Raw genomic sequence first — 25,725 nt, 5'->3', positions numbered from 1 at the left:
CTCTAATTGCAGTAGAGAATACTCTTCCAAAAAACGTATCATACATTGCAACAACAAAGTCTGCTGCTGCAGTCTAATCCCTTGTGGGATTAACTGCAGACAAGGTGCAGGCAGCATTTCCCTTTCTGTAGCTACATTTTTATTGTTAAAAAATTAATTTAGTATTTTAGCAATAATGGAATAAGCAATTAAAATATAAAGTTAAACCCAACAGCTAGGGCATTTGATGTCTTTTACAAAGTCACTGCTATAATGCCAGTGTTTGGCTCACCCTTGAAGAAAAGCCTAAGCCAGGAAACGATATTAAGTCTTTTTGATGCTCCGGAGATTAATTATTCAGCTATGACAAACGAAATTCAGGAGGGCACTGCTCAAGTCTTACTCTAACTTGTTATTCTTGTTTCATGACTGCATCTTCAGTGTGAAGATTTTCTGTTGCTCCCAACTTACTCAACCTAACTATGCCACTATTCATGTCTAATTTAAAAAACAAATACCAAAGACAATCTAATTTCTATTCTGGGTCAATACCATGCCAACACAAAGCCAGGAATACACAGTAGCACTGTGCTCTACTACTTATTTGCAGTCAGGAGGGTTCCATCAGCCACGAGCTGGACTGACCTGAATAATGAAAGCTTACAACATGCGTAGCCTTTGCTGCTCTGCAGTCACTAGCACTATTATACCGTTCCGTTGTGATGCTTGCTTTACGGAAGACACATGGATGCTTTCTCATTCCTTAGCTGGTCAGTGTGAGCTGATGAAAAGCTCTAAGGAGGATTTGCCTCGTACTCCCATCAGCCTGTTAAAAGCAACATGATGATTTCAAAGAAAAAAAATAAAATAGTCTGGTGGATATACATAAATATTTATTATCAGTTTAACTTCATTTTACTAGAAGTCTTTAAACAGTTTTTCTTTTTTGCCAAAATGCTGCATCTCTGACAGAGTTGCTACTGTCACAGCTTCCCTGCACTGGGAATGCACAGCTTACACTTAGATTCCAAAACAATCTATTAAAGATAAAGAACCTTCAACTTTAGTGCATATGGAGCTATTTAAAGATTGGTAAAAAGACATCCCCCTTCCCCCTCCCAAATTAAGAGTCTGTTACAAAGAGATTTCATTACCAAAAAGTGAATATACAAATGCTAAAAAAAAATGCTGGCTTGAAAAAGTGATTTCAGAATTTACTGTACACATTGTAACAATTTATTATATAAGCTGCTTCTACATGCAAGCAGATCTTACATTTGGTGTAAAACATTTATACATATTCTTTACAATTTGTACATATTTAAATGGCTGTATCAAACAACACTGCGCTATGGAATTTTGGAAGCGAACAACTAAAATTGGGAGGAGAAAAAGACAAGGTTTATAAAACGTGAACAAACCCGTGACACTGAAAAGCATCTAGATTTCGGCTTAGTCTGGTTTCGTTTGGTTTCAGGTTATTCCGGCAGACCCAGATTTTCCTTCTAGCACATAAAAGTAACACCAATGCAAAACAGAGTAAGGCAACTATTCAACCAGCAGACTGTACCCGTCATTTAGAATGGCTTATAGGTAAAATGCCTTAAAAATGTTTGGTTTTTGCCAAAACGTTTATTTTCTAGGCACATGACTGCATTTTGGCTTTCCTGCTTGCTTATGGCATGAAATTAGTTATTGTAGTTGGTGCCCATTATGAACAGGGTTGGTGATGGTGGCTTTTTTTTGTTTTGAAAAGCCCAGGCCTCAAATGATATTTCAGTAGTATGAAAGAGGACACTGGGCCACTTGATAAGAGATTACAATCAAAGCACACAGTTTGTGTGATAACTAATGATGTTATTCAGTACTTTTGTCACCTTTTAGTTTGTGTTAGAAGGTAACAAAAAGTTAACCCAAGCTGACAGCATACCATACTACTACATGAAGACCTGAGCTTAGCTGAAATTTGGTGACTTCTACTAGTTTGGATTAGATGTGGCAGTGTCCCCTCTGCTGAAACACCTCCAACTCTCAGAGGGGTAAAAGGGAAGCTGGCCCTGCACAGCACTGAGGAACACCAGTGCCTTATGGCATAACACTGGGGGGGTGTGGGGGTCAAAGTGCTGGTATGGAAAACTGTTTTTCCCACCTTCCTGCATGGCTCTTTCCTTGTTTGTACTTCATCTTCTTACACAGTGCACAGAGAGAAAGAAAGAGCCCGACATAAGCTCTGAAGTGTTGTGCCACAAGTACAAGATTTAGTCAGAAGGAAAAAAAAGAAAGGGAAGAATGAATGATATTTACCAGAAGTCATAATGGGAGCAGTATGCCATGGCTCCATATGGGAAGCAAGACTTAGAACAAAGTCTTCATTCAGGAGATTATCATGAACATGTACCAGAAACATACACAAATATAATTCCTCCTGGCTACTGAATCGCTGAAGAGCTGAATATAATGAGTATTGAAGTAATTTTTTCAAGCTAATCTGCCTTCCCACTTAAAAAAAAAAAAAAAAAAAAAAAAAAGATACAGATCTGTAACTCTGATGTTGATTAAGAGTTTTCAGAAGAACATCTGATAGACGCAAGTCTGGATGAAGACCATGGCAACATATCAGTTTGGTGATTTAGATCCCTATAACTGGCAGCATTATCTAGCTGCTTTTATTTAAATAATGACACAAATGGAAGAGCATTCAAGGTAAGAGAACCTTATCTTATGATTCAGGCTGACAAAGTAAAATTTTAAATAATTCTTATTTTCTACAATTGATTTTTGTTGGTGGTGGGGTTTTTTGGTGGGTTTTTTTGGCTGGCAACGGCTAACACGTTTTTATTAGCATTGCCCCCAAATCAGAAAAGCACTTCGGAGTTGTTGCTTGCTGTCGACTACTCCTTATTCTCTACATCACAGGAAAGCGGCTGAGTGCCTGCCTCAGCTTCTGTGCAATCTGAAACAAAGAAACAGAACATATTTAATACATAGTCACTTTATGCAGAAATACGATTGCAGGCTAAGAAATTCAATGAATTATTCCCCTCATTTTCTGAAAAACTGTAGTTTTTACTGCAGATTTTGTGTATGTAGGGCTCTCAAAGCATTCCATTATGAAGACTTTTCTTCTTGTATATACACTTGCTGCCTTGTTCATTTTGTGCTTTCACCTCTCAGGTTGTGTTGGAGAAAGTACTGTAGGCAGGGCTGTCATCCTATTAGGTTATCTAGCACTGCACTTTGCAGGAGGGCTGCAGGAACAAAGCCTGATTTTTCATGAAATCCATTTCCCTGCTGAAACAAAGCCACACATCGGAACAGAGCTCCTGTGCTCTCCCCACAGCTCTCATGGTAGCCAGCATCCCAGATGTGAACATGGATCTGCTCCATGAGGGAGAGAGGACTGGTACAAGGAGACTAGTGAGGCCATAACCAGAAGAATTGGGATAGAGTGGACAAGAGACTAAAAGAAGGTAAGGGGAAACCTAAACCTAACCCCATCAGATGCGTCAGAGAAACTGAGCAAGGTGACCTAACGGGGGACATGAAGTTCTCATCCAGTAAGATACCTCTGAAGCCCCACTGGCACCTCTTACTGCTGTGAAGGGCAATGAGTTGCTTATATTACTCCTTTAAGTGACAGAAGCCAGGTTCCAGCACACTTGAACTCACGTTTTACCAGCCTACCCCATTAGAAATTTTTTTCTTGGGTTTCATTTAAAAAAAAAAAAAACAAACCAAAACCAAAACAAAAACAAACAGGGAATATATGCATAAAAACAATATTAAATGAGAACTAAAGTTGTAGGCCGAGTGCTCAGAGTGAACGTATTTAGTAAGTCACCTAAACCACTGCAGTCTTCCCTGCCCCACACTTGTATACATCAGGCTTTAAATCACAGAAGCTTCCCTTCATCCTGCCATCCTATGGTAGGGAAGTTTCATTCAAGTGGTTTATTATTTTATTCAGTGCAGCACGTATTTCTTACTGCGTATCACAAAACTAAAATTCTTTGTAATCTTAGTACTGGATTGGAAGAAAAAAAAAAAAAAAAAAAAATCAAGCTGTCAATGTTTCTCAACACTGGTTTCCAGGTCTAATATGACATAGTCATGTACATAGGATAGTATCTATAGGAAAATACTATTTTAATTCATTCTTTGTTTTTTAAAATTTTTAAATGTACATGTACAACTCTTCAAATATCTGCTCTCTGGGAGAAGTTCATACAAAACGATGATTAAGTACTGCAAGTATTTCTTAAAAAAGTAGCAGCACAATATGTGCCAGGAAAATGGCACTGAAATACTACACCTTACCGTTTCATAAAACTGTGCCTGCTGCTCCAGGTACAGACGAATGACACTATTGTAGTCATAAATCCGGTTACTGTGGAAGTGATTCATCTCAGCTGCAATTAGACCAGGAGGCAAATTATTTAAGAAAAGCATTCATAATTAGGAACAGTTTCACTCAGTTCGGGTTAGTTCCTGTGCAACAAGCTCAGTGTTGAACCCTGCCAGCACAGGTACTCTTCTCATGCTTCCACAACCTGTTTTGCCTGCAGCACTCAAGTTACGATGGAACTATTCATGAAATTAGTAGGGTGTCAATTACTGCTAAAATACGGACACTTCCTGGATGAAGCCAGGTTCTTGTTACAATACTCAGGTGTACAGAGATTTGATAAAGAATAGAAGCAGGATTTTCTCCTACTGAGGCAACTGCTCTTTCCTGAAGTGCTTCCAACAGAATTTGGCTAGGACATTCAGATTTCCAAGGGTATAGATACCAAGTTGTAAGCCACAGCTGTAAATACTTAGCTCAAAAAAAAAGATAGAGCCAGTTGTGTCTGACCCATTCTTGACTGAGGCTGTTTCAGTAGAAACCTGAGAAACAGCATTACTGAATCTGTAACACCTTTGACTACTTTCTGCATCTCTTGTCAGATCACAGCTTATGGCTGAAATAAACAGTTAAATATATTTTGAGATACCAGTAGAGGGAAAAGAAATATTCTAGACTGTAAAAGTCATTCTAGAGGTCTCTTCCATGATTACCATTTATACAGCACAGTTCTCTTGCATCATTGTGACCAGGAAGGAGGGGATGGGGAGTTTTCTTGTTTGTTTTTAAAATAAATTTTGTGTGCTGCTCTGACTTTGTCCTGTAAAATACTGAGTACTCTTGGCTTTAAGTCAGCTAAAAGAGATGCAGCTCCCTCAGAAATTCGTAGTCCCACTGAAGTCAGTAACAGGATGCACTTAAGGGCTTGATACCCTGCAGGACTGAGCCCTGACTCCTCACTTCCCCGGCTTTTCAAGTGCAGTGTGCAAAGTCTCATATTTACAACATCTCTAGCCTGAAGAGGAAAAAAGTTCATGTGAAGAACATCCAGGAAATAAAGCCTTATCCACAGGAATATGAATCTCATGTCTGACTAAACCATGAGTCAGAAAAACACTTTTGCACGTGACAAACTGCAGACATTATAACTTCAAAATGAAAGAATCAGTTTGGGGAGGATTTTTTTTTTTTAATTGCATTTCCAAAACAGCTATCTTTTGCAATAGCAATATGAGTTTTGAAAGAAAACAACGTGCAAAAGAACTATAAATTTAGGAAAATCAAGCAAGTCAGAAAAAAACCCCAAGAAACAACAAAACCCCACACCCAGCTCTTACTATCATTCCTGGTAGAATAAAGATTCTCTTTAAAAGCTTGGTACTTAAGAGATGTCCTTCAGAGGTTTACAACATTGCCATTTAACCAAAATTTGGTTTACCTTGTAGTGCATAAGCCATTGTGCTCACACGTTTCACCATGTTCTGTTTGTCTTGTGGCGTTATTTTACTGGTTGCAACTAATTTATCACTTTCCTTCACTTTTTCTATTGCTCCCTGTAGAAACCAAATGCAGAAAGAGTAAGAGTAGATTAAACAAGCAATCAACTTAAAGGTCTTTATAGTCACCTAAAATGCCACTGGCCACATTTACACATATATATACACACATGCACAATGACCAATTCTGCTTTCCCACATTTTCACCCAAAGTTTGTTATTTCACTCTATTGCTTTCAAGAGCCCTAACAGCTTGCAAAAAGTGACTTCAAACACAGGCATGAACAGAGAGTCACTAGGAAACTGAGTTTGGTAAAGGCAGTAATACACAAGGACATACACAGATAGGACAAGGGGACCAAGTTTCAAAATACAGCTGACCAACACAACAGACATCTAAAAGCCTCAAATTATCAAATGCCTGTAGAACCTTATTTGCACATTATACAAGATGAGACAACAAAAACTATTTTCCGAGAGACTACAACTCATTGCAATGTATAGCTTTTGATTCAGGAAAATCCTTGGGTCACATAAACAACAAGCATAAAAAGAAATGTCTCTTTCTTCGCAATGTATTTGTGTCAAACAACATTCAAGAGAATCTATTTACACATCTCTTGGCAGGAGGCTTATGTTTCGAGTTTTAAAAACATTTCTTCTCCTTTTATGGTATTTTTCCCCAAGGACTCTGTTGGATGAGGTACTGTAAGTGTCCTGAAGAAAGAATACGCAAATCTGATACGCTTTTATTTTTGTTGCTCTCCAAAGTATGTTATTGTTTAATATATTTAACACTGAGTGGTAAAAAAATACTTGTGTATTTGCTTAATACTTCAAAATTTTTAGTTTCCTGAAACACATTACGGTTGGCACATGAACATAAGGAAAATTCTAGGACAAAAAAAAGCAGGATATCCGAAACTAGACACAATGGCTAAATTTATTGTTTTATTATTTGACAGCTTTCATATTACAAAGAACAAAGTGGGTAGTTTTTGTTGCTAGTGTTTGGGAGGTGGGGGTCAGGGGTGCTGTGTTTCCCCACCAGAAAAGTTATCCCTCTTCTCTATTTTTTAATATTAAAGAAACTTCTAGGCAGTGCATGATTATTTATCATGAATCAGTAAGCTAACCATGTAAACATACACAGTTTTTCCTACACTACTGGTATGGTTTAGTATCAACTACCACGTAAGACTCAAATACTACAGATTTACACTACTGCTATTCACCACAGTGGGGCATGAAGCTAACCTAAAGATAATCATGAAGCTTCTAGTGCTCTACAGTAGCAGAAAGTTATGATATTCTCAAATCTCGAGACAAGTTCTAGCTTCCCTCCTCTTCAAGTATTTTTTATTTTAAACATCAACATGCCAGTTTCACAGAAACACTTAGTGTTTCTGGAAGCAGAGGCCAGGCTGCTGCACAAATGAAGCGTATCACACCACCATTTTTGTTGCTGCAGAGCTTCCAACCCGTACAAGGAAAGGCCCCTCACATACCTTATGAGCTCCTATGATGTCAGGGAAGCAACCAAGAAATCCTTTATATTCATGATTTGTTTCCATCAAAAAGTGAAGATCTTTCTTCGGCTAATAAACAAAGTGTAAGTATTAGTAAAAGTATCTGTGACATATTAACATCACAGCAAAATTACAATGACAAAAAAGATGAGGGGGGAAAAAAGGAAAGGAAAGAATAGAAAAAACCCAAATCAAAGTCTTAACTGTTTGTTACACGCTTTCGTATTTTAAAATGTCCTTATTAAAATATAAGCTTTTTGGAGTAAGGCACTGAGCACCAGTGAGCAGATGCCTCTGTTCTTTCCTTTACTCAACACTAGCTTATGAAGTGAGGGGGTTTGCCTCAAATTTTGGCTGAACAGCTAGATTGTACCAGTACAATCTCATTACATGTACAGATATGTACACGCACAGGTGCATCGCCTTAGTTGCTGACTTGGAAAGCTGTTTTAAAAACTTCCAGACTCAACCTTGAAATAAGATGATCTGCACTTTGGAGACTTTAAGCTTAATACACCAGACATCAGTTTATTATTTATGATCCAATCAGGATTTAAGCTAGATTTTTACTGAAACAGGCAACTGCATGTCAAGACAATGAAATGCACCAAGATCTGGATTCTGTAGATATTTGGGAAATGCAGGGGGAAGTAGAAACCCTATAGTTTATTAAATTTCATTCTTTTGTGTCAGTAGCAGAGACAGTTCACTGACATCAGAAAACAAACTTTTTTTTTAAAAGGAAGTAATCATGTTAGTATTTTAGAAACCAGAATGTGAACTTTCTGATCCAAGAGAAATACCCTCCCATCACATCCCCCCAAGTTAACACATAGTAGAAAAGAAGATAAAAGTGCATTTAAAAGTATTAATAGTAATTTCATTTAACTGGTTTGCAGCACCAGTAGTTATGTTTTAACAGGAAAAAAAAAAAAAGTCAGAAGTGATCCAAATAGGTGATATGTTGGTACACACTACACCAATGCATTCATACTACTCCTACCTGATCCGCTACCAGAGTGGCGATTTCTTCATAGGTCTTTCCTGCTTCTGTTATTGCTCCATTGAGATCAGATTCTCCTAAAAGTAAATATCACCGTTCAAATTACAGTAAGTCAATTACAGCAAGAAACTTGCCTTGATTCAAGGCAAATTTCTAAACCAGCTTATTTTACAACAATGCCTACTCATAGTTTTCTAACCAGCAGTGATAAAGAAGTTAGAAAAAAATATTAGTAGTTTTTATACCATTAAAGAAGGAAAACTCTGAAGATCTTGGAGAAAATGAAGGCTAAAGGGACCATGTAAACAACGTTCTACCACAGTACTAGCACTGTTCACTGCTACATTTCTTAATTACATGCAGTTTAAATACACAGGTATACTCCCACACAGGAAAAGAGGAAGCCTACTAGAACGGGAGGGAGAATGAGAAGGGTGACACTAAAAGACAGACTAACAAAGCTGAAGAGACATGTGCTGTTCTGATTTTTAATAAATTATTTTATGATTTTCATACCTGATAAGCAGTAAATTCTCCACGATGCCCTACGGAGCAGCAATGCTAGCCCTAACCTCTCCAACAGTCCTGGACCATAATTGTCAGAAGGTCAGAGAAATAGGAATCCCAACTATCTTTCCTCGTTGCCAACAAGATTTCTGACCCATCAGGGAACCCCTGGATAATATTTTCAAGCTCTGTAAGAATGGCTGCTTTTGAGAATGAGTTTCTAACTTTCATCAACATACAAAATAGATCAAAGGGCCTCACAAACTACACTTAAAAATGCAAACATCACCACAAATCCTAAGCTAGACATCACCACAAGCACTCATAATACTGTATCACTAGCAGAACATGGCTACATGGGACAAAGATGGAAGCAAGCCTTACATTCTTGTTTTTTTCATGCCACTTCACCTTCCCAAAACACCACAGGTTTTTTTCATCCTTGTTAGCTTGTCCAAAGCATGTGGTCAACAGTACAGAAAGCAAATTAAAGCAGAGAAAGGGGAAGATAGAATTTGCAGATACAGAATTTTAGTTTAAGAAAAAAATAATTTTTCATCGTTTCTGACATGTCTTGATATTAGGCAGCAGTTAGTCTTTTACAAACAATGTTTTTATTCCCTATACCTTAATCAGTGACTTAATTGAAAATTACCAAACATTGATTTTGTTAATGATTAATTTGAACATTAAAGTATCTTGTTTTATTAGATAGGATTCCTCAATTTTAACATGTCCTAAAGGAAACAACGTAATGACTGAATGTTACTTCAGTTGTAGCAATCGATTCTCACTTTCCATTAGACTGGTTTCATAAAGCCAAAAGCTCTGAGGGAAAGCTACTGATCCTAAGAACTAGTTAAGTCCAGCAACGCAAACACTGCTAAAGAAATAGTAATTTTTCTCCTATTTGAGCCTGTCTGGTTAAAATAAAAACAACATGAAATCCCACTGTGAGGTCTAAGAGGTATATAATTCAGAAGGTATCTTCACATAAAACAATGTAAAACAATAAAAACAATAAAAACAATAAAAAAGTTTCAGGAAGATCAATTTCATTACTTCAAGCAGACTTAAATAATTTGATTATTTCAGAATTCCCCATGTCTGCTCAAAAGTAACCTTGAACTAACTGCTGCTTAAGCAACTGACTCCCAGATTTTTGGGACAAAACATGGTGTGGCTTTAATTAGAGTCAGAAGCCAGGTTGGTCTAGATGTTGCTGTTCATTTCATACTGCTGTAAAAGATGATGACTTTTCCTATCTGAGCAACAAGAAGGAAGAGCATGTATATTTGAGTAGAAAGAGAATCCTCCCCTTCTGTGCAGAACTCACTCAAAGGACCTTCATAGACGGAGCTTCAAAGAATCTAGACAAACTCTCCCAACAGCGATCCTCTTTCATTTGGGGGCAGCAGAGCACAAAGCCAGCTTGTAGAAGGCACAGGGCGCATTAAGAGCTTCTACTGCCAGCTGAGGCATTCACACTCCTCCAAAAGAAGAGCTAAGGGATAGTAAATTTAAAAGGTGTTCCAGACAGTGGATCCCAGCAATAAACAGGCACAGAAGCGGTAGAAGAATATCTGCAGCTCCTCACACTGCATCCTTTTCTTGTACAATCTCTTTTTCAGCTAGTGCCAGGGCAGCCTTAAAGAGTCAGACCTCACCTCTCACCTGTTGCACCCTCCAAGTTCTAACACACATTATCAGCAGTGTCACGCCATGCTCAGTTGGTCACTCCCTATGCCAAGCCACCTTGGCAGAGATAGCGCACACAACCCACATGCTCACTCAGAGTAACTTGAATTCCAGCAGCAGACTGCTCTCAATCACTGTTGTCAGCATGGGTTTTGGTCAGAGTTTTGTTACTTGGACAGGGCAGGGCCGAGCTTCTAAGCATTCTCAGCTTCTGAACCGATGTGAAGCTGGGAATGGGCTTCTTAACTCAAGGCGTGAAAGCTGAGCTGGGTCCCAGTGCAAGGATATACCAGGACGTCAGGGATTCTTTCAGCAGCGGAAAAGCAGAAAGCCTTACATGCTGCTGGCATTTACAACAAAATCAGGGCAGTGTGCATTACATATATGCCCATGAGAAACAGAGAGGGCTTAAAAGCACTGACTAGAGACGGTTGTAAAAAGACCAGTTAAAATGGCCAAAAATATTCTACAGATATTTCAACCCCACCACGAGGAGATACTTTCATGGATTTGCAGGCCTGCATGCTGTGATAGGGAGAAAAAGAAAGATTTAAAACTATGAGGAGGATTTGGTGATGTTTAGCAGAGCACCTCTTAGCAGTTTAACCACTTGTTAAATGCCAGTGATTATCACCTCTGAGGGCATACACCAGGCATACTGAGGGAACTAATATTCTGTAAGGCCTGATCAGGCCAGCAGATTTTTTTTTTGTCAATAAGTGGTTTTGTTTTCTTTTCTTTCAGAGCATGTTTTAATAGAATCCAGGAGTAGGAAAAGATCAAGTCTGATGTACTAGGAAAGTATTGTAGCAAGATTTTTCTTGACAAGTACACCTCAGACTGACAACGTTCAGCAGACAAGAGGCTTTGAAGGCTAGATGTGCCAGTTGCTGACTGGCAGGACAGTGAAACTTGCATGTAACCGCCTAACAAAATTCCTGAGGGGTGATGTAGCATTAGGAGATCTTACTATGGTTGAATGGCATACTATAGCCATTCACATTTTCTTAATATAGGAGAAAGACTCACCCAGATTTGGAGCTGCAAAAGAGAAGCCAACCTAACTGTGCAAATGAACCAACCTATAGTGTATTCTGTATGTCAGAAGTCAGGTACCGGTAGTGGAAAATGTTCGTGTCATCAAACCAGTTGTTGCAATCTTCAGTGGCCTACATACTTAAACTTCCAGAATGCCAGCTCCCCACTGAGAAACTGAGCTGAGCGCCTTTAAGTACGGCTGAGAGAGTCATTCCTCTTTACTGGTAGTTCAGAAAAATCATACTCCATACTCAGCCTAGCTGATCAGGAAAGCCACATCCTATCAATTTGAATCTAGGTGGTTACATCTCTTGCATAGAATCTGCTTAATTCACAGACCTGTACCTGAGGGAACCATCAAATGAAATCGTACATGAACAGCAGACAGGACAGAGTGAGGGCAGCAGTGATGAAGACACTTAAAGCAACAAGTGCACTGCACTGATTTTCTCTTCCTGGGAACTCAAATCAAAAAGCAAAGAATCTCATATTCTGAAAAAATACACTGGTATATCAGTTACTGAAAAAAGCAAAATACATGAGTTAGGACAGAGGCATCAGTGGGAAGGGCATTCTCCTCAGCAAGACACTAGGGTGCAACCAGGTACAAGTGGGAAAACAAAGAGAAACACTCTTGCCTTGTTCCCAAGCATCACGGGATCTATTTTTTCATACCATTCAAAAGATGCTGGAAATGACACTAAAGCTCTCCTTCACAAGGTTGATCTGCAATTTTGCACCCTAGCTTTAAGCCATATTGTTTTCCCTTTACCTTGGCAAGACAACACGTGTTACAGTTCAAGCAGTTTTCAGTCCTTTCTCAAGAGTTCTTCCTATAGATTGTATCTGTCTAGGATTTACAGTTTTCTAACCCATGCTAAGCGTACGTAACTATGCAAATCCCCTACTTGGCTCTCAGATCCAAAAGGAACATTTTAGGCAACGTGTTATGCTCCACTTCTAACTAAGCAGTCATCCTGTTGAAGCACAGGACAAAGATGAGAACAAACTACAGGGATTATGCCCATTTCCAATGTTTCCAGCAGCAGAAAACCTGAGTTCCAGAAGTGGTTGCATCTTAATACATGGCTTATGGGGCAAAAAGCTTTAAGAGCACAAAGCGAGGGATAGATGAGTAGTCAGAGTTAAGTCCTGGTCAACTAAAAGTCCTAAGATGGAAAGATTTCAAGATACCTCTATGCTATAATGTTTAAGGTTTTAGAACAGAACAATTTTGATTATATATTAATGAGATCAAGCGAAACTCCTCCACTACCGCTAACCCACCACATAATTATACAGTGAAAGAAAACAAGATTGCAGACTAGAACATAAAAACTCCATAATACACACAGGAAAACAAGTTTTTAATATTTTTTCCAGAATCATGTTTGACATCTAAAGTTCACAGAGGAAAGCATTAAGATCTTTGGCAAAAAATGTAGCATTATGTAATTAAAATATCTTTTGTTAAGTAAACTACAAATGAAGCTATGGAAGTACCTTGGTATCCACTAGTGCTGAAGACCAATGCCAGGCTCTGCAACGCTTTTCCTATCTTCTGGTATTCCTTGGGTAGTGCTGTAAGGGGGAAACAGAAGCAAAAACCCACAAGAGCAAGTGAGACTAAATCTGCAGCATTTCAAAAACTTGATAGAAGCAGATGTCAAAAACAACTAGGTTTTACACTTCCTCTATGAAGCATTTACAGTCATAGTCTTACCCCCTCCCCTGCTACAAACATTCCAGAACTGGATAAAGCAATTGCAATCTGCATTCTTGATAGCCACAAACAGTTGGGGAAACAGTGTGTGACTGCTATTATAAAAAAAGAAAAAAAAAAAAAAAAAAAAAAATTAAAAAAAAAAGGAAAGAAAAAAAAAAAGAAAAAACAAATCTCACTGCACCACTAGCTCAGTCCTCCTATGCATCCAGTGAGATTTCCCCCCCCGCCCCCCGTCATGAGCAGACTTTATCCTCCCAGGGGCAGGGTAGGGGGGAAAAGTGTTGCAGTGATGTGGAGAATAGATCTCATTAATATTTTAAGAGAGAAGATTATTATACAGATCTGTAATACCTAAGCTCTCCTCAAACCATGGATCTTATATTTAAAGGCACTAGAAAACAATATTATCTAAGCGTAAAAATTGATCCAAGTATCTGAATAATAAAATTGGTTTTATAATATATTTATTGAAAATGTATGCATAAATTGCTTCCTCACAATGAAGTTAATAAGCTGTGATTTGAGTGCATTCATTATTAACACTTCGAATACCACCATCCCAGAGGCCTAAAAAGCAGTGTGAAAAACAAAAGCAATTTTTTATATACTACCTATACTAACAGGAAAAAACCCAAGCAGATGTGCTTTTTGTTGTCAAATACTTCTATTCAGAGGGTGCACTGGTCAGGTAAATAGCTGGTTTTCCAGTTGCTCTAGTATTCCACACAATCTCATTTTCACAGAGGAATCCCTTTGTGTGATTAAAAGACACCACAAAAAAAAACAAAACCAAAAACCAAAAAAGAAACCCTCCAAACTGTGTAATTTTATTGATTGTCTTTGATCAAGTTCTTGCCTAGAAGTCAGATTATTTATGACAACTGGTATTCCTTATACAACAGGTAACATTCAGAATACTAGAGTTCTGAGATCAGCCATTAACCTGTTACTGAATCTCCAGCGGAAACTTCAGTGAAGAACATTTGGTTTCTTTTCACTTGCAATTAAGAAGTTTCCACCATCAGTCATTTTAATATCATAGAATGGAACGCACGTAACTATTGCTCAGGAAGTGCCAAAAATCCTTCTGACTAGGAGCTGCGACCAGAGCCGACAGAGAACTTAAAACCTTAGAGACCACTGAAATTCTTCAGCTTTGCATGTCCTGATTTACCAGTATCCTTTTTCTATTCAGTATGAATGTCTGGAAAATTAGAAGTTAAAATTTTCAACACAATCACATCTGACTTACTGCATTTATGCTAACTAATTAATAGCTGTAAGTATTAGAAGAGTCATTCCATACCTAAAGCAGTTGTGTCAGAAGTTTAGGAAGATTTTAGCAGTGAACAGACTATTGAATTTCTGCTGTAAGCACAAGTCACAGCCAGCCCTTAACTATGGTGGTTTTGACCACTGCTTCTGGAACTGCAAAGCAACGCTATTTTTCTAGTCGTTCCCTTTGGTATAATTTCCTAGTGAAGTGAGATCTGCATAATGTTACAGCTGTGTCCTGCGTTAGACTATTTTTGACAAGCAGCAGTCAATGACAGCTAGAAGGAAACCCTCTCATTCAAAGTGGGGAAACGTAAATAATTTAAAGGTCACATCCTACAGACCCTAAAGTCTAATGTAATCACTACCAGAAGAGACTGGGCTTCTATACTTTCTATTCCCTCTGATCAGTCCCAGATATTCAACTGCAGTCTTAGATTAGAAAGCAGCAGAGAGAGAACTCAGGAGAGGTACTTGCTCCCAAGTCTGGGGACAATTTTTTTTGTGCAAGTTAAAAAGAGGAGGAGAAAAAAAAAAAAAAAAAAAAAAAAAAGAAAGAGAAAATTTGAGGAGATTTGAGGAGATTTATGAGATAGGTCTTTGGTCACCAGACACTACAGCCTGCCCTGAAGTGTTTCTTATTGTGATCCTCAGCTGTAGTACCTGCTTCCTTTCAATAGCTGCCTTGTGGTGGCCACAAACACTGAACACTGCTGTGGACTAGGAAATTAGAACCCAGGCAGTCATAGGGACTTGGTGTGAAGTTCTGCAACCCTAAATATCTGTGGGAAGGAAGAGACAAGATAGGAGAAAAAGAATTGGGCTAAAGATTAAGTTAGAATCAAGTTGTTTTTTCTTTTCTTTTTCTTTTTTTTTTTTTTAAACTCATTTCATCTTTAAATCACTCCTCCTGGCATGCAAGAATCCTAAATAAGGGGTTAATAAAATGCAGTAATTTATGATTTCATCAAATAGTCAGGTCTACTTTGCCCATGTCACTAAAATGCAGATAGATGACAAATATATGAGAACAGGTCCAACAAGGTCTTTAGCTAGATTACTAGAATTATTTAACTTTTAGTATTTCTAAACCTATGGGCAGGGACCAGGTATTTCTGTTATGAGAAAAAACAACAACAAAAGCACAAACAAAAAACTTGCACAATTTATACTCTCAGACACTGAAAGCAGCCAGAATGCCATACAATTCTCATGATATTTACTATTTCCTTTAGTTTTAAGACGTGCCTTGAATTATAAACAACAAAAACAACACCACCACCACCCTCCACAGAGAAAAGCAACACAGAAATGACTGCTGCGTTCAGAATGGACACTTACGCCCTGTACACCTCTTCCAGTGCTCTTGTCCCACTGTCAGCAGCTCTTTAACTCCATCATCCATTGCTTTGGTGAACCTACCCACTGCATCACATTTCTGTTCTCTGTGGCATTTGGAAAAAGCAAAAACAAAAAGCATTTTAACAGATGCATTATGCTAACTTTAAACTCAATACTGAAATGTTTAGTAGTGTCAACAAGGTCTTAAAAAAAAATAATCAGAGAAGTAAAGGAATTCCTTGAAATCTGCCATTTCACTGAGGTCAATTTCCCTCTTGAGATACACGCATTTTACCTTAAAAAAAAAAAAAAAAAAAAGTACTAGCTAAATAAATATCTTCTCCAATGAGAACAAATAATAACAGAACAGCAAAATCTGATTTGAGAAAAATGAATCCCTAGAGCACTTAACACAAACAGAAGGACCCCACATTGACAGGAAATTAGATGTTAGAGTAACAGCACTAGCAAAATTCATACAACAAATGAACAAATATAAAGAAAATAATTGTTCCATCCATTTTAATAGAAGTTTAAAATAGGTGAATAAAAAAATCAATATTACAATGCCATTGTGTTCAGTTGTTTTCATGCACAGCACTGCATACACAACAATGCTCTGTGAACACTACAAAAGAAAACTGGACATATATTTTCTAATTTTCAATACGAATTATTCAAACTGCATCAGATCTTACAAATGGCCTCAGCCAAACCGTGTATGAGATAGCTCTCACAGCAAGACAACTCTAAACGACTCCCCAGAGCCACGGCAGCAGCTCCAGCTGTGACCCAGCCACCTAGGCTGGATACTCCAAAAATGTAGTAATCCATTTAAAGTGAAATTTGGTAAGTCACTTTTCATTTTAAACAGCTTTTAAATAGCAATGGATTCCAGATATTAGAATCATACTGTGTGTGCATTATATACAAGTATTTTACAGAAACACTGTTTTCCTTGATGGTCCACCTACAGTTATTCTAAGCTACTTGGTAAGTCCAGCACACTTTGGAACTGTTTGCAATTGAAGGATTAAAGATCAAAATATACTTCCAGAGCAATATAAAACATAACTCCATAGGAACTGCTAGCACTCTATCTTGTCAACTAGTTTTGCATAAGTCTTCTTAGGATCAGCATTGAGCCACTGAAGTGAAAGAGACATCACATGGAGGTCCACCAAGTTTTGGAGGGGTTGATATTAAAATCTTGTATTCAAACAATTTTTCAGCTCTGCCTTGATGAATCCCTCTTCAAATCAATGAATATATGCGCACGCTTACTACTCCAGTTTAATATGAGCTCAGTATCTGTTGTATATCCAGAGGCATAATGTACATGCAAAAAAGAAACCACCTTACATTTCTACCATGTCCAAGTCAGGAGCTTCTGGCTCCATTGTAGAAAAGATCAAGACGCCTACAGTTTCATCTTTTTCTGCCTTCCGCTTTCCAGTTTTCCACTCCTTGAGGAAAAAAAAAAAAAAAAAGAAAAAAAAAGACAAAGTTTGACCACCACTGTTCATGCATCTTTAAAGGTACGTACAGTGAATGAAATGTTTAGGAGAACAGTTAACGAACAGACCACCCATAAATTAAAACCTTTTAAATGAAACTTTCAGTGGGGCCAAGATTTCTTAAAGTTTCCTCCTCTCCTCCTTGTGCACTTAGTTTTCTAGATTCTGGGGTCAACAGACCATTCTTGTATATTACTGAAACATAGTGTAAGAGCAATTGTATTCAGCTGTCTCCGGACATGTGATAGTGCTTATATCAGAAGCTACTCAAGAAGATCATGAGACTATTATGCAATTGGCATACCAAGTTCTTAGTGGGAACAGACAAAAAGGTTAAAAATTCCACATGTATTGCAACATCTGTTCTGTTTATATCGTCCATAAGTTAGATACGAAGAACTGCTCACTAGCTAGCGCAACTCTCCAGAGGCCATCCAAACAGCATTTTGCTAGGACTGCTACTTACTATGTTATTAAGCCTCTACTTAAAGGATCACAGAATAATTCTGGTTGGAAGTGACCTCGGGAGGTTTGTAGTCGAGCCTCCTACTCAAAAATGGTCAGCTGGGACCTTAGTTAGTCAGAACTTTATCCAGTCTAGTCTAAAAAACCTCCAACAAACATTTACTTTTTCGGCTAAATCTGTGCATATTTAAAAGTATGACTGTTTTGAGGAGAAAGCAGCAGAGTTTTCCTGTCTACTTCCTTGTTGGTAAATACCCAAATTAGTAACAGAGCTGGAGCTCAGTCACGAAGAAACCATTATTTACTGGAGGTGAAGATATTAAAACATCTTAAAAAAAGCATAAGAAATTGCTGGGGGGTGGGTCATAGGAATAGAAGAGGGCTGGTTGTATCAGCTAAGACTGTAGTGTAATGCTATTAGAACCCATTCCAGGGAAAATTGGGTTTTTGAAGGTGTAGGGTTTGTTTTTAAATATAATACAGGATCAGACACATCCTACATCTGCTACAAAGTAGCTTCTGTTAGCAAAGCAGTACCAATCAGAGGACCACAGTGATCAGTAACTCCAACAGAGCAAGAGCCAAAGGAATTGTTACGTTTGTCCCTCTTGACTGGAGGACACAAACTGTCCTTAGAAGACTGGCAACAAAGCCACTTTGAAGAGCACATCCCTGCTGGAAGGGAATATAGCCCTTCCCACAAGCAACTTTATGCCTCATTTTGATCAATCAACGAAGTCAGTTACTAAACCCAGCAGTTTTCAGTTCGTCACTGCTGCCCACGGGGGGGACAGGCAAATGAGAAGGCTATGAAGCTGAACTCTTAGTCTGAAAGGGGCTGGTGGGGAGGAGCTCAGTCTCAGCCTGTTTGTGAACTTTATTTCCTACCTTCTCATCTCGGAAGTTGAGAAATTGCTGGAAAACTTCACTTTCTGAGACAACAGGATGGCGACACATCCTCGTCATCCAAGCCTGCAGTCTCTCCATACGCATCTTGATAAATTCTTCTTCAAAGCGCCCTGTTATACATTGAACAATAATTGTTACATTTCTACTCTAGTATTCTCAGCTCTTTCTTTTAAATTTGAACAGAACCTGTAATTCATTTGATGAGTTATTAATCAATTAATGACTCAGAACTTACAAGAAGGAAACATTATGCTGACAAATCAGAAGAACCTTAAATTACAGTATATTGATTACTAACCAAGAGTACTCCTCCTCTTTAAGATAGCCAGGAAATATTAAAAAAAACATAATACCCACTCACAATTCAAATCAATTTTTTTGGGGAAAAAAACAACTAACCAACTTTTGGATGGAAAAAATGTGGCATTTGGACAACCCAAGAGAGAACCTAGACACAAACTCAGAATGCAGATACTTTTCTGATACAGGCTAGTAAATCCTTGGTCAATGCAGGGCTCAAAAACGCTGGAGAAAAATGAACTACTTACTTTCCAAGTTGTCATGTCCTAGCTAACAAAACATTGAAACTGGTCTGAACAAAAACATTTTAAATTGGACTGCACAAAAATAAACTGGAGATTTAAAAAAGTGGTATCTACCATAAACATATTTCTATATAGGTAAATGAACATGCTGGGAAAAAACCCTCAAAAAAAAAAAAATCACATGTGTAAACCGGTTGGAATACATACATGTAAGTCTCTGCAACTGTTTTTTTTTGTAGTTAAGAGATTTTATCACAAGCTATTTACATAAACAGCCAGTTTTTTCTTAAACCAATAATGCATCATCACTGTGTATTTGTAAGAACCTTTTAATTTTAGCACTGTGTCGTCTTCAGATAATCTTTTCCAATTAAAAAAAATGCATGACATCAGACTTCTATAGCATTCAGTGAATAGGATGTATTTGAAAGGAATGAGAGATTCCTCCAGCACCTGGCTCTTCTAATTTCCATAGCAGTGCAGATGACAAACCTTGAATGCATCTACTCTTCCAATATAATTCTACTGTACAGTTACTATGGCAGCAGCTCCACAAGGTTGAGTTTTTTGTGGTTTGGGTGTTTGTGGTGTTTTTTTCTTACAAGCAGGTAAAGAACATAAACAGTGAAAAATAATGTTTGGGTATGGGTGCATTTCCTGCAAATCAGCTAGGGGAAAAAAAATAAAATAAATAAATAAATAAATAAATAATCAACTACTATGGAAGAGTCATTACATAACCTTTAATAATATCTTGTTTCATCTTTAACTTCTACTGATATCTCCACAGCATTCCTGCAAGGAACGCAAAGCAACAGAACAGTAACATTTGGAAGTTATGTGCTTGTCATTAGGTATATCATTACCAGTAAAAACATGATGCTGAGCAAAGTCAGTCTACTTGTAAAGAGTCTTGCTTTGCCAAGATCGATGGACAGAAATACTTTTCTAGAAATAGTTTTCTAGACAGTCTTCAGAAAGAAGTCCCTCAAACAAAATGAAAGATAAGCATATTTTTTTTCCACAGAGTTTCCCTGCAGTGTTTCAGAGAAAGAGCCACGCTTTTTAAAATTTTTGGCATAAGGCAAGTTATTCTCTCCCACAGACTTCAGAAGACAGAAATCCACAGGCAAGTTTTAACTGTGATGCCAAACTCTTGAGTCTTTTAAGATACAGTTACAATGAAATCTAGAGACCCCATCAGGTCTTCTGCTTTGCTTTTAGTCCACATGCACACATTTAAATAAAAATACTGCTGAATTCTAAATATGAAGCTAAGGGGAGGAAGTAACTGCCTCACTTTTCAATTTCCTCGGCATTTATCCTAGCATCTGCATCAATGCTTAGCTTTCTTCAAACACAGCAGAGCCGCTGCATTTTCAGTGATGCTGGCAGCCACGTGGTTGGCGACATGCCGTCTTTTGTATGGTTGGTTTTGGCTGGTTGTCTTAAACACTGTATAAAAACCTTATCAGAAAATACACAAGTAGAAATAGGCACGAGTAATGCATTTTCCTTCTACACAGGCGTCCGTTCTTTTCTTCACATGCACTCTAACACACCCTTGTAGAAAGGAAGCCAGAGACCACTGAAAATGCACACATGCATGGCCATATTCATTCACAATGACTGAACTCATGAGCAACTACAGGGTCCAATCCCACTTTCCTTGAAGTCAGAACAAAAGACTTCCATAAGCTTCAGAGAGCTTGGACAAGCTGAACTGACATCAAACCAGAGCAGAACGTTATACAAATGAAAGAAGCTTTCTAAATCAAGTGTGAAATCAAGCAACAGGAGAAATGGCTGCAATATTTTACTTGCGAGCACAAAAACCCAGTTTGTCAGGGAATGCCCCTTTCCTCCAGGAGCTTTGCTTCAAAGCTCCTACAACTTTACACATTTACCATCAAATGCAAAAGAAAAAACCCCAACAAACAACCCCCCACACATACAAAACCCCCCCAAAACACATTTCTCCAGACAGTCAGCAAATATGGAACATCAGTAGTTATCTCTTCTCCCCGATAATAAGTATTCTCTTCTGTAGTAACAAGTGGGGTTTTTTGTTTGGTTAGTTTTAATTACTTTTTTTTTTTTTAAATCACTAGACTAGATAATTAAACCCGAGTTCTGAAATGATGCTCTTAGTGCTGATATTTTATTATCAATAGGCCATCACAACTCATCATAAGTTTTGAATGGTGAAAGGTTTGCGATTTTTTGATACCTTCTTTAAAAATAACGGGAAAAACAAAAAGTAAGAAATAACTGAACCCTTTAAAAAGGGCTCTCCTTATTTCCCATCCCATGAATTCACAACTGGGAAAAATTACCTGTTACTTGCTTGTCTGGAAGAGAAGGGATTGGAATGGCTAATCCAAATTTAACAAGGAGACGCTCATACAACCAGTCAAAGTGCTTGTATCTGTGGTTGACAGATCGATTAGTGTTCTGTAAGAGAAACACAACTCTGAATTTTGACAGGCATCTACAGATAGCGACAAGAAACAAGTATGATCAGAATAGTAAATATGTGGAATGTATATAAAATTTATGATTTAGAGCCTTGAATCTATAGTTACAGAAGAACTTGACATGCTAGAACAAAGTAATTATTCGGAGGAAAAAAAAGTGTGACAATTACCACTTACTCTTACAACCCTATTCCCACGCCACACAAACTATTATTTGTACGTACAAATGGCCCATTTTTGCGAGACAGAAGATTCTGTTCAGATACACTTACAGTGCAGGTCAGCTGATATTCAATGTAGCTCTTGAGACCATACATTTTAGAGCCCTTTTTGGGATCTGCCACCACACAGTCAAATGTAGAGGTAGGATAAACCCACATTGGGCCATAATCACCAATCTGCAAAAAAATTGCAAATATTATCTTTAAATACATCATGTTGTACCAGCTGCAAACAAGGAGACAAATATTTCTCTCTTCACTTTAAAGTTTCCATTGGTTTCAGTGAGAGCTTGATAGGCAGGAAATAGAGGGGTTTCTCACAACCAGAAGTGACTGAGCACAGTTGTGTTTATCACCTTCTGTACTTTACAATTTTGCCCAAACAGCAAAGAAGTGGTGAATTCTAGGGATTGCTACTTCAACAACATTTCACTAGAACATCATAAACCTAGAAGAGTATTTTAGATCAGAAAATTACCTGACTTCATTACTGAATAATGCAAACCTTTATGAATGTAGCTCCTATGTATTATAGAATAATCTAGATAGCTAATAGACAGTGTAATGCATTTGCTCTGCCTCTCCATCTCCCTTTCATGATCACAAGTAATGCAGATCCATCACGAGAAAAAAAAAGTACTCAAAATAGTATTTAAAAAAAAAATAAATCAGCACACTCAGTAGAAAGAAGTTAAGACTTGACCCTGAAAAATCCCTCAATGATAATATGACTCTGAAATGTAGTCTACCACGACTTTAAAATACTGAAATGGCACACAGTTTTATTATGACAGTTCCATTTCTAATTATATGTTCAGTATCAGTTTCTTCTAACCCAAATACACGTAGCAACCATGAGGCTAAAAGTTAAGTTGGGGAAAAAGGAAAGGGTGGGGAGGATTAGAAAAAAAACCAAAACCCAGCCCAAAACAAACATCAAAAAACCACACCACTGAAAAAAACCAAAAGAAAAAACCCCAACCCCAGAACAAACCACACCACCCATACACAAAACCTACACACGTCCCCAACTTACAATTATGGGAATTTTCTCTTTGGGTTTTGTTAGCTGCTTTGCCAACAGATACTGTTCCATCCCAGGTTTTGCAAATCCAGGAAATCTAACAAAAAAACAAACCAGTGAGTTTATTCCATATTTTCCTTCCTTTGACATATGCAGAATTACCTGCCACTACAGGAAAAAAAAAAACCAAAAACAACAAAACCTTAGTATTTCTCAAGTACAGAAAATAATTGATGTGGATTACTTTAACAACCAGTAATTTGCCCTGAAAAAGCAGAAAAGTTTTAGTTACTGACATCCAGCTTTTATTTGCTTAATACAGGCCACTTCTTTCAGGGCAAAGTAGCTATCTGTGCTCTACAGCCCATCAGAGCAAACATAACAGGAGGACATAAAGTAATATCTGCCACTCCATTGCAGCCCGCCCTTTCTGGAATTGCATACACGCACATCATGCACACTGTCCTGCTCAGTCATCTGAAAGAACAATGAACTACAGATTTAACAAGTGCTTCTAAAACATGAGTTACATTAAATAATTTATCCACCAATTAGAAAGAAAACCACACAAAAATCCCTGTAATGTCCTTAAAAAGTCTGCATTAAAAGTCTTATAAAAAGCAAATAGTGGTCCTCTTTCTAATTAGGAAAATACTTAGTCCTTGAAGTACTGCCAACCTACTGCCTGCTTGCAGAAACATGAGGAGCGAAGTAGGACTTACTTCACAGACAAATAACGCTCTTAAATAAGGTACGTTTATGCTGGTTATACTAAATGGGTTTGCAATGAGTAGATGCCACGATGATGTAGAAGTACTGTCGCAAAACTGGACAAAACCTCCACTGATTAACAACTAGTCAGGCAGAGACAGCTGATCTCAGTTACTCCGCTCTGCTTTCATCTGCTTAAAGATTACCATACAGTAGCTTCTCAGAGTAACAGCAGTTTTAGAATAAACAAACATTAAGTTGTAACATGAGACAATATTAGTATAACCTGACAAAGCTTCATGCATTTTTATATAAAAATCAAGCTTTTCTGTGGCTCAAGAATCAGCCTGGGTGATGCACAAACACAGGACAGCAGAACTTTTCCCCACTCCTAGCAATTCAAATTGCTCACAAACTCTGGGGCAGCACTTCTGATCAGTCTTGCTCTATAGACATCCATCATCTTTCATGTTCATAAGCACGCATAGTGTTAAAAGACAGTTAAATTTTGAAGACCTGTAGGTCCAAAAGTTCAGACCTTACAAGTGTCATTTGCCTATATAACACCTCCAAAAATTATACAGTTTTGTGATGTATTTTCAGGCTTTCATGGATCTATGTTCTCTGATCACACAGGGAGAATGCTGAACTACAAATCCATCTCCACTTCTACCCCCAAACTATTTCAAGAAGTTTGAATGGTAACACGTTTACACATCTTGACAAATTCCAGTTCTCTTCAATATATACACATTTGCCCTGCATTTTCCATTACTTGTTAAGTGGTAACTTCATAGCAGCTCCACGAGAATTTCCACGCTGGACCCCCCCAGCCTCTGATGCCTCAGTCTCCTTGTAACCAAGATAAGATGGTGAAGTTGATTTAGGATCATCCCAGTCATCATCCCAATCGTCATCATCAGCAGCTGTTGAAGTACAGGAGGGGGCAGGGAGGTAAGGAAAGGAAAGAGTTAAATATTTTCTCTTTAAAAGCAGAAGCAGCTATCTCAGCACGCAAACAAATAATCAACAAGGTAAATATATTAAGATCTAGTTCAGCCTTCTATTCTATGATTCCTCCTCAGTTACCACTATCCTCACCAACTACAGCCTGCACAACACTACACTAGAAATCCATTGAGGGAGAGGGGAAAAATAAAATTAAAAAAAGATGCTGGTGTGTTAAGATTAATTCAATAGCATTTCATAATCACAAACTCCAGGTTAGCATTCCCCAGTTCTGAGTTCTCTTCTTGATTTAGGCTTTTAGTACAAAAAGGCAGAGAAGCCTTCTGAAAGGCTAGCCACTTCCTAAAATTAAGGATTTAAGAGACTACTTCTTCACAGCCCTGAAGGCACAAATTCAAGGATGTTTAAAAGTTCCAGTTATGCAAGCCGAACAACATGCCTGAGAACAGATCATGTATGCACAAGACTTTGGCTTGCCAGACTTCCATACAAGTTTCAGGTGTCTGTTACTGTGGATCTGATTTTTTTTTAATTTTATTTTTAAAACCTATTGTTTTAGTGTCCAGTTTACAGAAGTGGCAACGTGCTACTAAGAAACTGGTTTGGTTTTGTTTTTTAAATAAGCCATGTTCTACAGTTACAAAAGATTAAGGAATTCTTACCTTCACTGTCCAGCTACTCTAATTTATTTTAAAAAATATGAGCATTATTAGCACACCTGGTCCTTGATACGCCTGCGGATGACCAAATGCTGCTGCTGCCTCCCAGTTATTTGAAGCACTGTTTCGCTGGCCAGCTGCACTTTCAGGTTTCGTCGCCCAGCTGTCAACAGCATTTCCATTATCCCAGTTCCCAGACTTCCCAACGTTCCAGCTGGACCAAGGATCATTGGCATTGTTTGCCTACATTATATAAAGACAAAAGTAAAGAAGAGATTGCTGAAAAAAAAA

General features: G+C 38.0%; 1 protein-coding gene across 4 annotated transcripts in view; it reads right to left on the bottom strand.

Annotated features, from left to right (window-relative positions):
• Positions 1 to 850: 850 nt before the first annotated feature.
• The window catches only part of SNX9 (sorting nexin 9), a 92,819-nt gene continuing 67,944 nt past the window's right edge, over positions 851 to 25,725 (bottom strand). For all 4 annotated transcript variants that reach the window (XM_086745922.1, XM_086745925.1, XM_086745923.1 and 1 more), the window contains 14 exons: positions 25,494 to 25,677; positions 24,582 to 24,732; positions 23,108 to 23,192; positions 22,123 to 22,248; positions 21,710 to 21,827; positions 18,808 to 18,938; positions 17,300 to 17,403; positions 15,938 to 16,041; positions 13,099 to 13,176; positions 8,353 to 8,429; positions 7,329 to 7,418; positions 5,763 to 5,877; positions 4,297 to 4,388; positions 851 to 2,932 (listed from right to left, as the gene is read on the bottom strand). In XM_086745922.1, the coding sequence (XP_086602048.1) occupies positions 2,885 to 2,932; positions 4,297 to 4,388; positions 5,763 to 5,877; positions 7,329 to 7,418; positions 8,353 to 8,429; positions 13,099 to 13,176; positions 15,938 to 16,041; positions 17,300 to 17,403; positions 18,808 to 18,938; positions 21,710 to 21,827; positions 22,123 to 22,248; positions 23,108 to 23,192; positions 24,582 to 24,732; positions 25,494 to 25,677 (1,503 nt within the window). In that variant the 3' untranslated portion in view covers positions 851 to 2,884. The remainder of the gene's footprint in view (positions 2,933 to 4,296; positions 4,389 to 5,762; positions 5,878 to 7,328; positions 7,419 to 8,352; positions 8,430 to 13,098; positions 13,177 to 15,937; positions 16,042 to 17,299; positions 17,404 to 18,807; positions 18,939 to 21,709; positions 21,828 to 22,122; positions 22,249 to 23,107; positions 23,193 to 24,581; positions 24,733 to 25,493; positions 25,678 to 25,725) is intronic.

Source organism: Chlamydotis macqueenii, chromosome 3, assembly GCF_036417535.1.
Source record: "Chlamydotis macqueenii isolate bChlMac1 chromosome 3, bChlMac1.mat, whole genome shotgun sequence".
Lineage (NCBI taxonomy): Eukaryota > Metazoa > Chordata > Aves > Otidiformes > Otididae > Chlamydotis > Chlamydotis macqueenii.
Note: the sequence above shows the minus strand (reverse complement) of the source record. Positions and strands in the feature narration are given on the sequence as shown.